At 49.6% G+C, this 12,891-nt stretch overlaps 1 protein-coding gene across 4 annotated transcripts in view; it reads right to left on the bottom strand.

Annotated features, from left to right (window-relative positions):
* The window catches only part of CACNA1H (calcium voltage-gated channel subunit alpha1 H), a 478,577-nt gene that overhangs the window by 128,206 nt on the left and 337,480 nt on the right, over positions 1-12,891 (bottom strand). For all 4 annotated transcript variants that reach the window (XM_073361774.1, XM_073361777.1, XM_073361776.1 and 1 more), the window contains 2 exons: positions 10,088-10,180; positions 6,713-7,508 (listed from right to left, as the gene is read on the bottom strand). In XM_073361774.1, the coding sequence (XP_073217875.1) occupies positions 6,713-7,508; positions 10,088-10,180 (889 nt within the window). The remainder of the gene's footprint in view (positions 1-6,712; positions 7,509-10,087; positions 10,181-12,891) is intronic.

Here is a 12,891-nt window from a genome sequence, read left to right as displayed (position 1 = left end):
AATTAACTCCCACCTTACTCCCACAATCTCCTGTTTTCCATGGACATGTCATCTTATAACAAACAAGATGGATCTGCTCTAGCTCCACCAGACATCACGGGCTTGATGCTAGGCTCCCTGGGGGAGGTTCTTCGGCCCGTGCCATTCAGGAAGTCAGACTGGGTGCTCATAATGGTCCCTGCTGGCCTTCAAATCTATAACGGCCTCTAATTTGGTCCAACTTTTTCCATAGTCTCCCCTTTTATCCCTGTCTCCCCTCCTTCAAGTTCCACAAGTACCCCTTAGCTTCCTTGCTTCAGCTCTCTAGCTCTAGATAGGGCAGTTCTCCCCCAGCACATGGTGATCTCTTTGCACTCTGCTGCAGGTGAGTGGCATACCGCACACTTTCCATTCACTTTTATTAAACCCAATGATCTATCATTAATGGCAATCCTAGTGCTGCCTGAAAATTATGCCAGATTTAGAGGACCCTTCAATTCCCATAACAAGCCAAGTTAAGGAGAGGAGGGGAGAGGCATGGGGGGGAACAAGGACGGCTACCAATTAAACATCTCAGCAGTGGCTGCTTTGATGTCTCCTCACCCCTCCTTTCCTTTCAAGCATTTTTTGAAAGGTTCATTTGAATTTCTTGCAGTCATGGCACAGCGGGAGTTGTGGCTATTTCGAACGGGCGTGCAAGGGCTGGATTTTTTAATCCAATCTGTAACAGTGTTTGCTGGTGTGGGGAGAAAATGGGGCAGCCCTCCCAGAAGCTGGACACGGTGGTGGTGCTGCCTACCCAGCATGGAGAGGATGTGCCTAACCAGGAGGTCTTTACAGACCAACACAATGAGCCACTGGAGATGAATTGACCTGAACCTTCACCCGAACGGAACCTGAACCAGACTCATGTGCGAGAGTCAGATAAATACAGGGCAGGCAACAGCACGGTCACGCTCCCCTCCTACATAACGTGCTTGGTGGGAAGGGATCAGCTTGGAGGGAAGAGGGTAGTTCAGCTCCTGAGCATGCTCAGACAGTGGCCTGTGTGCTGAATCTGCCAAGAAAGGGGCTAACAGCCGGTTCTGGGGATGCGGATGAGTGATTTTGGGTGCCTGCCGGGAGATACCATAAAGGAGCCTGATCTTCAAAGGCCCTTTCTTAAAGTCCCTTGTGAGGTCCCTCAAGTTGGGCACCAAAGTCAACTCGTCATGTTTGAAGAGCTTGGCCCTCTCCACTGAGAAAAAGACTGCAACCCACCAACTCATTTCAGGGAGGCCACCCAAGAGCCATCAGATAATAATGGCTGTGGGCCTAAAACACAACACGTCATGATTTAGACCCCTGCTGTCTAATACTCCAGAAGGTGACAGAAAAAGCCATCACTTCACTCACAAGGTCTGAAAGTTGGGTTACGATGAGAAATTGAAAGACTGGCTGCTTCACTGAACCTTACCCAGAAATCACAGGCCCGCAAAACTGGGCTGATCACCTCAGGAGAATGGGCTCTCTGGAGATTTCTGGTAATCATGCCAAAGATCCCAAGAGGTCAGAGGTATTTTCCCTCTCCCCCTGACTCCACACGCTAGGCCATGTCAGCCCCTCTCTTTGCTAATTTACACAGTGATTTAGAAATGCAGAAGCAGATCCGAGGAGAAATGACCACGCAGCTGCTTCGGCACTACGCATGTTAGAGCACATGGCTCGTGCCTCCTAAATGCTATCAAAGTGTTAACAATGATACAAAAAACACTGGCTCCGCAGATGTCTTCAGAGCACCAGAGTCTCCTTGGCTGCCTGCTCAAATAACCTCACAGCATTGCAGGGTACACGCACTCTTAGGAACAGACTGTACTTCATTTTGCTCAATTCCACAGCACAAAAAAGGAGAATACGCTCCCCCAATCACATCCCTTCTCGATTACACCAGGCCCCTTCTCAGACAGGACTGTGAGCTCCCCGGCCCTTAATGCCTTGCTAATGCACCCAACTATCTTTCAAGTGTTTCTGTTTAGCACATGGCTTGCCAGGATTGGATTCCACTCTGTTCCTTCTTCCCACCTGGGAAGGTGCAGGGAGATAAGTGAGGCAGCCCTTTTGACTATTCCGATTGAGATGGAAGCCAGGAATGCCAGATGGAGCTCCCCAACCGGCTTCAGTGTCTAATCCCTCCAGCATGGGGAGGGATCTAGCACAGGTCCATCGCTGAGCACCGGCTGGAGCCACTTCTCAGCAGCTGTGAGACACCTCGGCGTAGCGTCACGCTCTGTTTTTTGAAGCAAGGACCAGCCGTGGTGGAATTATTAGTCACCAGCAGTTGCAAGTAGAGGGAACTTCTTGCTTAATTGGATCAATTTAAATACTCCTTTCCCTCCTTCTTAACGTGCCTCTCCAGCTGTTTTAGTGTCCCTGCAAATATTTCTTGGGGTGATGGTGTCGAAGGGAGTCACCTCCCTTTCTTCCCATTTCAAGGCCTCCCCAACCCCACACAACTGCTGTCTGCCGCCACCTTCAAGTAGGGTTGCTAACTTTCTAATTGCACAAAACCAAATTCCCTAGTCCCGCCCCCTTTTGTGCCCCTTCCCCAAGACTCTGCCCCTGCCCCAAGGCCCCACCCCCACTCATTCCATCACCCCCCCATTGTTCACTCTCTCCCACCCTTCACTTACTTGCTCATTTTCTCCGAGCTGGGGCTGAGGGGTTTGGAGTGCGGGAAGGGGTTTCCGAGCTGGGGCAGAGGGTTGAGGCACAGGAGGGAGTTCAGGCTGCAGGCTCTGGGTGGAAGTTTGGGTGAGGGAGAGGACTCAGGGCTGGAGCAGGGAGTTGGGGTGCGGGAGGGAGTGAGGGGTGCGAGCTCCGGGAGGAAGTTTGGGTGCAGGAGGGGACTCAGGGCTGGACCAGAGGGCTGGGGAGGCGGTGAGGGGTGCGGGCTCTGGGCAGCGCTTACCTCAGGTGGCTCCCTGGAAGTGGCAACATGTTTCTCGGCGGTGAGGTGCAGCCAGGCGGCTCTGTGTGGTGCACGCTGCCTTCGCCTGCAAGCACCACCTCCGCAGCTCCCACGGGCTGCAGTTCCCGGCCAATAGGAGCTGCGGAGCTGGCACTCAGGGCAGGGGCCATGCCTCTGCCTCAGAGCCAAGGGACATCTCGCTGCTTCTGAGGAGCCGTGCGGAGCCCGGTAGGGAGAGCCTGCCTAAGCCCTGTTGCGCCGCCAACCGGACTTTTGATGGACTTTTGTGGTGCTGACCGGAGCCATCAGGATCCCCTTTTGACCAGGTGTTCCAGTCGAAAACCAGACACCTGGCAACCCTACCTTCAAGCTGTCTGGCCACGGGGTAAGGCAAGCCATTCAGACAATTTTAAGCCAGACAATCCCGTTTTTAAATGGTTTGTCCAGTGTCACGGCTGGAGGATGCCATGCATGTGAGGGATGAGGTAGCTTGCTCTTCAAAATGGAGCCCTCATGTGGCGTGACCTCACGCTGGTAGAGGTGGGGTCATGCTGGGGGGAGGCTGACACTATTCCTGGAAGTACGAAAATGTCCGGTGTTCTGGGGCTGCATGAGTGGCCACCCTACCAATGGGATAGGGATCGGACATTAGACTGGTCAAGCTGGAAATCAGATTTGGAAGCTGAGGAGGCAAGAGTAGATATGTGCTCATCTGGGTGGCTTTGAGTCACAGGGATTTCCACCAGGAATTCCACTCGACTTTCCTTCCCCCTAGAAACATCCCCCTTGCAAGTGACCAAGAGATGCCTGATAACCATCTTCTTTACTTCCTATTGTCAACTGTTCTGCAGCATTGCAGTTCACTGACAAGCAGCGGCCGTGTTCCACCCTGTAGGGGGCTGCACTTCAGCGAGTGATGATACGATTCTGGTAGAGTATATAAAGCACTTTGGTATCCTTAGGGTTGAAAGGGCCTCTATACACACAGGGTATTATTATTAATGGCATTATTAATAGCAAGGTCTTCGAAGAATGCTGAGCCAAATTAAAATCCAGTGACGTCACTGGTGTTCCCCTGAATTCACGTGGGTGTTAAGTGAAAGGTGAATCCGGCACTGCCTTATCTCCCATAAAAGCACAGAGAACGGGGCTCTTTGTGCACATCAGCAGGACCAACCTCTGGCTTGGACTGTGAGTTTCAAGCAACGGCCTTGGAACCATTTCTTTGCTTTCAACTTCCAGGAGCGTGGGCTTTTATCTCAAAGGAAATACAGATTCTCACACTCTAGCCTTCGTTAACTTATAGAGTTAAGGCCATGCCATTGATGAATATAAAACCCTTGCATAAGCAACAGAAGAACGTTACAACGAACCCCTCTTGTCCCTGAGCATTTTAAAAGGGTGCAAGTGTCCAGTGAATGTAATTTATATAAATAATTTCATGAGCTTTACCCGTTTGTGCATTCAGTTCAAAACAACGACATGGAAAAAGTCACCCAACATATTTCACAGACGACCTTAAATCAGACCCACAAGACATACTTAGTACTCTTAACAGCTACATCACTAGTATAAATAGTTGTGTGTGTACATGCGTGGATGAATATAAACTATACTGACAGCCACAAACATAAAAGATCACGAGACTGACTTAGAAATTATGAGATTTTAAAAATAATAATGTGGGGTCTTTTTATGTACTTTTTGTAGTTTTAGACTTTAGAGTTCAAGTTTTCCATCTTTTCTCTGCCACCTTGAGGGCTAGACACTGTTTTTTTTAAAAAAAGGAAGCTAAGAGTCTCTCATAATCCCATGATTCCAGCAGCTGGGGTTTTAAGAAAAGCAACAAATATTATGAAACTCACAATAAAACCGTGAGAGTCAGCAATGCTGAATGAGGCCACACACAACGTACAATTAGGGATACGTATGTTGAAAGAGTTCATGAGATGTGTGTGTGTTCAACATTAATGCTGTCCTTTCCCTGATTTAAAAGAGCTCTGAGTCTGCAGTAGCTTTGCAGCCCTGTACATTCCCCTGTGCAGGGAGAAACGGAAGATGAGGACGATTAGAGGATCCAAACTTATGTGGCTCTGCTGCTCCCACACCCCTCTGTTGAGTACGAGCATAGGCAACCATATCGCTCCCCACTGCACAGCAGAACCCCACAGGTTCTGCTGCCAGGGGGTCCACCGTGGAAGCAAGAGCGGGTTTTGGGGGTCTCTGTAAGAAGCTTCTTTTTCCATCTTTCTTTTCATTTACAGAGATTCATTTTCCTGTCCCCTTTTGGACTTGCGAATGAGCACATGGAATGGTGCAGCATGTAGAGTGGGCTCTCCCCTTTTAACCAAAGCCTCGAGAAACATGCCCGAACGTGGGGCAAAACTCATGCAGCGTAGATGGCTGACATCCAAGCTTTCCTTGGAAGCCAGCTGCCCAGGAGGATATGCACAGAACAGCAAGAGAAACTACTCCAAAGGCAGCGGTTTACTTTGATAAATCAGTTTATCAGAGGCTGACAAGGAGCGAGACCGAGGGTTCGCAACATCAGGGACAAAAGATCAGAGATCGGAAATAAACGAAGCCACCAGGGCTGGCTGCTTCTGCTCGGAGCAGAACCTGCCAGGCTGCTGATTTGGAGGACCAGATGCTTTACAGTACCTTTCCTCTCGTCCATTCTATCCTCATTCATCACTGCCACACTGGAGACCAGATTCCAGGCAGTGGGTTTTCATTTTGGGTGGGAGTGAGGAGGGAAACTCAAGGGAACACTGTTCTCTGGGTGAAAAGCGACCAGCTGTTTGTTTCATAGCAGTGAGAAAGAGGCGGGCAGTCTTGCTGAGGGCTCACTGTCTGCGCATTCACGCAGTTTCAAACCAGCCAGCAAGCAGAAGGCAGGGCATAACAAAGTGTACAGTCCAGAACTTGCCTTATTCCTGGCTTCTCTGCTTACACTGTTCAGGAAATCTCCTATGTGGACCTATCTGCTCTCCAGTTAGCGCCCCATACCTTTCATGGCTTTGCCCTCATGTCACTGCTCCGGAGATTTCATCCGTTCCCCCCACTTGTCCCAATACAGCCTCCATGATTAACAATCCCTGATTCTTTCCTGTACTTGCAGCAGGTCTCAGTGTGGGCAAGGGGGCATTTTATATGGCAACAAACAGACAAACAAATATAAAATAGGAGCCCAAAGTACATCCTGTTCTGAACCCAATTTTGCAGGGACAAGCTCCTGGAAATCAGAGGGGAGAGGGACCGGGGAGAAAGGCTTCAAGTTTACAGCTGCACTAGTGCAACCTCATTGACCCAAACCCTGCAGTCTGCCCAGGATTCCCCACTAGCTTAAGAGAGGACTGTGGCTCTTCATGAGAAACAGTCAAACTGATTCTGACGGACTAAGAACCAGGCTGACCCTTCACCCACAGCTACGCGCTGGCTTCACTTTTTCTCCCCAGGATTTTTATTTTCCTCTGGGTTTCAACAGGGCCCCAATACAAAGCCTGTTCTCTCTCTTCAGCCTCCATTTTGCAGAACCAAGAAGTTGGGCTAGTCCTGATGTGCTTTAGACAAGCATGCAAACTCTTGGGTGGTTGGCTACCCTGAACCTGAACTCCGACCCCTGTGAGGTTCACCCATCCTCAGTTAGAAGAAAGGTCGGAGCTCACATGAAGATATGAAATTGGGCTCTAGTTTGCCCTTGAAGACCCTTTCCTACAAATCCCATCTGACCATTCGCCCCTTGTCCACTAATTCCAAGCAGGATGTCAAATCCTTTGTTCTTACCATGCTCTCCCATCAGTTGATGGAGCTTCTCAAAAGGAGCTGCATTCACACTCACAGGGCTATTAACCATGGCCACAGGGGGGCTGCCACTTTCCTTCCCTTTGGGTACCGGGGCAGAACTGGCTTTGCTAGCTGGAGAAGGCAAGATGGTTGGATAATTCATATTGCCATGGTTGGTGGTGAGCCCAGCGGTCAGTTTAATACTTGCAGAGGCATTGGAAGACTTGCATTTCACCTGGGGTCCTTCGACGTGGCAGTCGGCATGGTAAATGCTATGGACAGACTCTGAATCCACATGAGGAGGAGGGCTATGCAGGTTGGGGGCTGGAGATGGAAGCATCAGTTGGCTCCCAGACTTCATGGCCTTCAGCTCCAGGTCACAGATCTCAGGGTTGGAGCGGAGCCCCCGAGGGCTCCCATTGCTGACGTGGTAGTGATGGTGATGGTGGTGATGAATATGGTGGTGAATGAGGTGGTGGATGGAGGTGATGCGTTTTTTGCTTCTGCGGCTTTGCCCACTGGGGGCGCTGTTGGGGGTGACCTTTTTCCGGCGCTTGCTCTGCCAGTTGTTGTACAGGCGTAACGTCCGCCGCTTTACCTTCCTGAAGATGTGGCAGATATATTTGAGAAGCTCATCGTAGCAGCTGCCCGGCTCCGAGAAGCTGGCGATTGTGCTGTCGTTGGAGAGGTAGCGGGCACGCTGCTCCTTCATCAGCTGGTTCTCTCGCTGCTTTGTTTCAGAAAACTGTGTTGCTATCACAACCAGGCACAAGTTAATCATGAAGAAAGAGCCCACCTGGGGAAGCCAAGAAGAGAGGAATCAGCAATTTTACCAAGAGGCACCCACCAAACACACTCAATTGCCCCAGGGGAGTCACAAGATTTGCTGGGCTCATTTTAATATCAGGATTTGACCATCATGCTGAATACCCAGGACTGCTGTTGGAGAACCAAGTGCTGTATTAATTAATTTGCAGGTAAGCTCTTTTAAGCTATTTCAGAGGCAACGAGGGAGATCTTTACTTTTAAACACCCGGCCCTCAAACCCTAGACTGACATAGGTTATTGTGGGACTTGCAAAACAAAATTTAACCAAAGGACTGCCGAGAAGTACGCCACTTAATTAGCAAGCAGCTGGCCAACGTGCAGAGCGGAAGTTCTGTAGTCTGTGTTTCACTCTCTCTCTTGTACTGGAACTGCCAATATTTCCTCTTTTCCTTTTAACTAACTTACCTATTGGCATGATGTACTCTGATGTCTGAGACACCAGCCAGGATTCAAACCCCCCATTTGGAGAGTCCTTTCAGGTTTAGTCCCTCGTGACAAAGAGTAAAGGTGCTCCAGCAGAGAAGCAGTTAATAAATGCCTGCCAACCACATAGCTGATCCGCGCAGGGTCATAAAAGGAAAGGGGAAGCTGGTGCTAAGACAAAGGGAACGCCTACACTGGAGCTGTAATTTCCAGCTTGGGTAGACATACCTGCGCTAGCTCTGACCAAGACAGTACACTAAAAATACCGTGTAGCTGCGGTGGTGCAGGCAGCGGGAAGGGCTAGCGGCCCCAGTACAATCCCACCCAAAACCCCTTGGAATGTACTCAGGTGTCCAGCCCATCCTGCCGCTTGTGCCACGGTGGCTACACTGCTATTTTTAGTGTGCTGACTCAATCAAAGCTAGTGCACCTACAGCTACCTGTGCTGGAAATTACACCCCCAGCTGCAGTGTAGGCATCACCCACTCTCCTCCCAGCTGGCTGACGCTGGGAAGTCCTTGTGTAGTCGCTACCCAGAGTTTGAGTCGAGGCGGTCTGAGTCAGAGGTTTGTCTCTCGAAATAAAGCAAGGCCTGAGGCAAGAGTTGTGAAATAACCTGCAGAGTTGGGATCTTTATTGGCCCTTCTCCAGCCAGTGAGTCCGCTCACTGGCCTACCCCCACTCGGAGCTGTATATGCATATTCATCTACACGTACAGGTGCCCAGAGACACTGCCACAGGTGCGCTGAAATCAGTCATTAACCAAAATGAAATCAGTAAATAAAAGCACCACTTGATGTCTGGTCTTTCTATGTACGTGTGTCCGAACGAAACACTTACCGTCTGTGTTCGGACAGTAGCTAGGATGCAGACTAAGACCCTTCTCCAGTCCGGTGACTTACATTTCATGGTCAAGAACAAAGCTCTACTTGCTTTCTATTCAGGTCACATTGCCTGATGGGAACATAGTATCCCTCTAAGAGGAGGGAGACAGGGCTAGCCAAGGGTAGTGGCACTTATAAGGAATTGTGAGGTTCTCCACAAGGACAGACCACAACTGACCCCCTCTCTTTGCTTTGCTGAAGGCCATGCTGGTGGATACGGTGTCATGCTGGCTTTGCCCCTTCTCTCCCTGCCCCTCCCTCTCACTTCCCTGGTTAGCACGCTGCAAAAGATCAACCTCAGGGAAACGTCCAGCATTCCTGTTCCGAGAACCAATGCACCGAGACTTAAAGTGACTCACATCAAGAGGTAGACTCAAGGTGCTGTTGCCTGTGTGCTGGGCTCAGCAGAAAATCTATGGCTTTAATCTGGGCCATTGTTCTATGCCTCCTCTGGAGAAATCACTGGGTTACTGATGTGCAGTGAAAATCTCCAGTCTTTAACTTCAGCCTGGGCGCTCTCTGGGAAGAACGAAGGGTGCCACCCTCGGTCCCAATTAGTCACCTTCTGGTTTTGCTGATGGGCTATGAACACGCAGAAATGTTCGAGGGAGTCCCGAATGGAAGCCCAGGTCTCCTGGTTCCCAGCCCTATGCACTAACCACCAGAGCACAGCAGCCTCAAAGCAAGTGCATGTACTTCTGTAAGTGTTGGAAATTATACCTATAGCTGCTGTGTAGATGTCTCAGGACATCTTGCTGCAGACATTTCTGCTAATAATCCGGCATCTGGGGTTCTACACAAATAGTTCCTTTCTAATACAAACAGATTGCCTTCTGGAATGTCAAGGAGGCTAGGGAGTGGGAAGCAAGAGACGTGTGCTGCTTATTCTCATTAGCAGTCCTGGCAACAAGACACAACAGCCAGGAGAAGTCAAGGTTATAAGATCGAGACTCGGAGAGCAAGAGAGAGGGAGGGGAGGGGCCTATATGGTTTGACAAGCCGCAGCAATGCATCCTATACGTTGCTAGGCAGGACAAAGCTTTTTGTGGCATAATCTCCCACCCGCAGCGTAAAACCACCTTTATGATGACACCCAGGGTTTGCAGAGTGTCCTCGTGGCCCGAATGACATGCTGATGGGGCCATAATCACAACACCTGGCTCTTCTCCAGGAAAGGGCCCTTACACAACTTTACCAATGAGGGGCGGGGGAGTGCGCGTGTCCAGTGAGTCATACTTACTATTATAAGCAATATAAAATATATAAAATTGTAAAAAGAATGCGCATCCATAACATAATACATGATGTCAACCCATCCTTCCAGGGTTATAACCTACGGGGAGAGAAAGAAGAGGAAAAAAGAATAAGTTACAATTAGGATCAGAGTTAATGTCAAACTTCTTGCGGACGCCTGTTACTTATCACTTCGCAAAGTCGGTCACTGTTCTCGCAGTAATTCTTTCCTCGCTGGCTTAGCATCACAGTAATAAGTGCTACACATGTGGCCAAGAGACTGGCCTAAGGTTTCAAAGGAATCAAGCATGATTCAAACTGATAAAACAACACAATGAAACAGCCGGAGCACGGGTTCAGAGCCAGCGCAAAGCAGAACTTAGAGAAGGCCCTGCAGCAAAGCTACAGACAGGGACATGAAATCTACCTTGGTCTGTTGGTTCCGTTGCCCTTAAAGTGAGATGCTCCTGATTTTAAAGAGGTTTTATTTTTTTACCTCAGTTCTTTGCAATATCTACTCCAAAGCTGACTATTAAAATCACATTATTGTTGGCACCGTGGCAAACTGAACGAAAGAAAGTTACTTAAATTAAATGGTGAATCAATTACATCCTTGTGTTTTCAATCTCTTATTCCTTAGGAAAGGAGCTGAGGATTTAATTAACACTAAGCAGCCAGTGTTCAGAGCAAAGTAACAGCCGCTGCATCATCCAAGCTATTTATTTAATTAAAATGCAGCCGCACATTCATTCAACATTTCACGCCCTGTGCTGGATCTGATCCTGCCTTCTTTGCACAACCAATACACCTGTTTCTGAATTTACTGGCGGTAAACTAGAGCCAGGGCCAAATTTTGTCCTCGGTTACACACCAGCCTTTGGACTAGCTCCATTCGGACTTAGATGATATTCCTCCAGAGTTACACCACATTTGAAATGGGGTAAATGAGATCCTTGATGGCCCTACAGTTACTCTTGATTGACACTGGTGTGAATGAGATCAGAATCAGGCCTAATGTGCGTATAGGCATATCTGCAGGTAGATTATAAAAGGACTCTGTAAAAAGTGCTGGTGACAGCCATTGAGAGAGAGTCAGTCTGACTTCTTCCACATTAGTTGGTATTGTATAAGTAGCCTTAAAGTGGGAGTATGGCATGTGCAAGGAATATAGGGTATGTCTACACTGCAATGTAAACCCAGGGTTCAAACTCAAGCTCAAGCCTAACCCGCCTTCTGTCTGCACACAAATCACACTAACCCAGGGCTTGGACCCAGGATCTCAGGACACCAAAGGGATGAAGGTTCTGACCCTGAGTCAAGCCAGGATCCAGGGTTCAAACCCTATTGCTCTGCAGTGTAGACGCAGCCCCACTGGACTTGTGCTTTGGGAGCCTGTCAATCCTATGGGCCAACTTTCTTTGTCTTCTGGACAGTCAAGTTTTCCCATGCTGCACCACGAACAAAGGGCTAGAGTGGCCACATTTTGGGAGGGCGCAAGGAAATCTGGGATATTGGTGGTTGGATTCAGGTCTGCGTATTGCAGTGTGGGTGCTGGAGTCCTGGGTTCGGGCCCAGGTTAGAAAATTCCTAACCTAGGTTTGACAATCAGTGTAGATGCTCAAGCCCTGGGTTCGCTAACCCAGAGTCCGCTGACTTGAGGTCCACTAACCCTGAGCCTACATTGCAGCGTAGACATTCCCATTGATATGTACATCCTTTCCTCCTTTGTTTTTCTAATGGAGCTGAAATAAACATGGGTCTTTGTTGTTTGATTTTATAAGCAACAGCATAACCGTTAGTGTTCTCACAACACTGGTACCCATGATCACCCCAAACCTGGTGGAATAGAAAGTTTCCATCATCTTGCCCCATCACTTCACTCTCCCTTGGTTTACACATGTGCTGAAGGGAAGATAGTTTAAAGAGACAGAAAACTACACACACCTGATTCTCTTCTCACTTCAGTCACTGGAAGTCAAGAGTAACTCTATCTGATTCAACAGTGTAAAACTGACGTGACAGCAGGCTCAGGCTCTGAATCTGCTGTTTTCTGCCTTGTGTTGAATGTGGATGAAACATTTGCACAGAACAAAATTTCTTTCATCTGAGTCCCTGGCAGGCATGTGCCATGCCAGGAAGAGGATCGTCTCCAGCACTAATTGCTTGTGCTATTTCACAGGGAATCCAAGGAACTTAAGTTGGCAGCCAGCATGGTAATACAGTAAAAGCTTTGTTATCCGGCATGTTGGGGGCATGGAGGGTGCTGGTTAGTCAAAAATTCCGGTTAACTAAGAGTTATACTTACCAATGGAGGGAGGGAGGTTGGATGCAGGAGGGGGCTTAGGGCTGGGGCACGGGAGGGGGTGCGTGGCGTGGGCTCTGGGAGGGAGTTTGGTGTGGGGGGGGCTGGGGCAGGGGTTGGGGCACTGGAGGGGTTTTGGGGTGCCGGATCCAGTCAGCTCTTTCCTCTGGCAGCTCCCCGCAAGTGGTGACATGTCCCTTGGCTCCTAGGCAGAGGCGCGGCCAGGCAGCTCTACGCGTTGCGTCCGCGCAGGCACCACCCCCACAGCTCCCATTGGCCACGCTTCCTGGACAATGGGAGCTGTGGAGCCAGCACTCGGGGCCGGGCACAGGCAGTGCACGGAGCCCCCATGGTCGTTCCTCTGCCTAGGAGCAGTAGAACCATGTCGCTGTTTCCGGAGAGCCACATAGAGCCAAGCAGGGAGCTTGCCAGCCCTGTGCCAACCGGACTTTTAACAGCCCAGTCAGTGGTGCTGACAGGAGCCGCCAGGGTCCCTTTTTGACCAGGTG

This window comes from Lepidochelys kempii, chromosome 10 (genome assembly GCF_965140265.1).
Source record: "Lepidochelys kempii isolate rLepKem1 chromosome 10, rLepKem1.hap2, whole genome shotgun sequence".
NCBI lineage: Eukaryota > Metazoa > Chordata > Testudines > Cheloniidae > Lepidochelys > Lepidochelys kempii.
The sequence above is the reverse complement of the archived record's forward strand: the minus strand, read 5'-3'. Positions and strand labels throughout refer to the sequence as shown.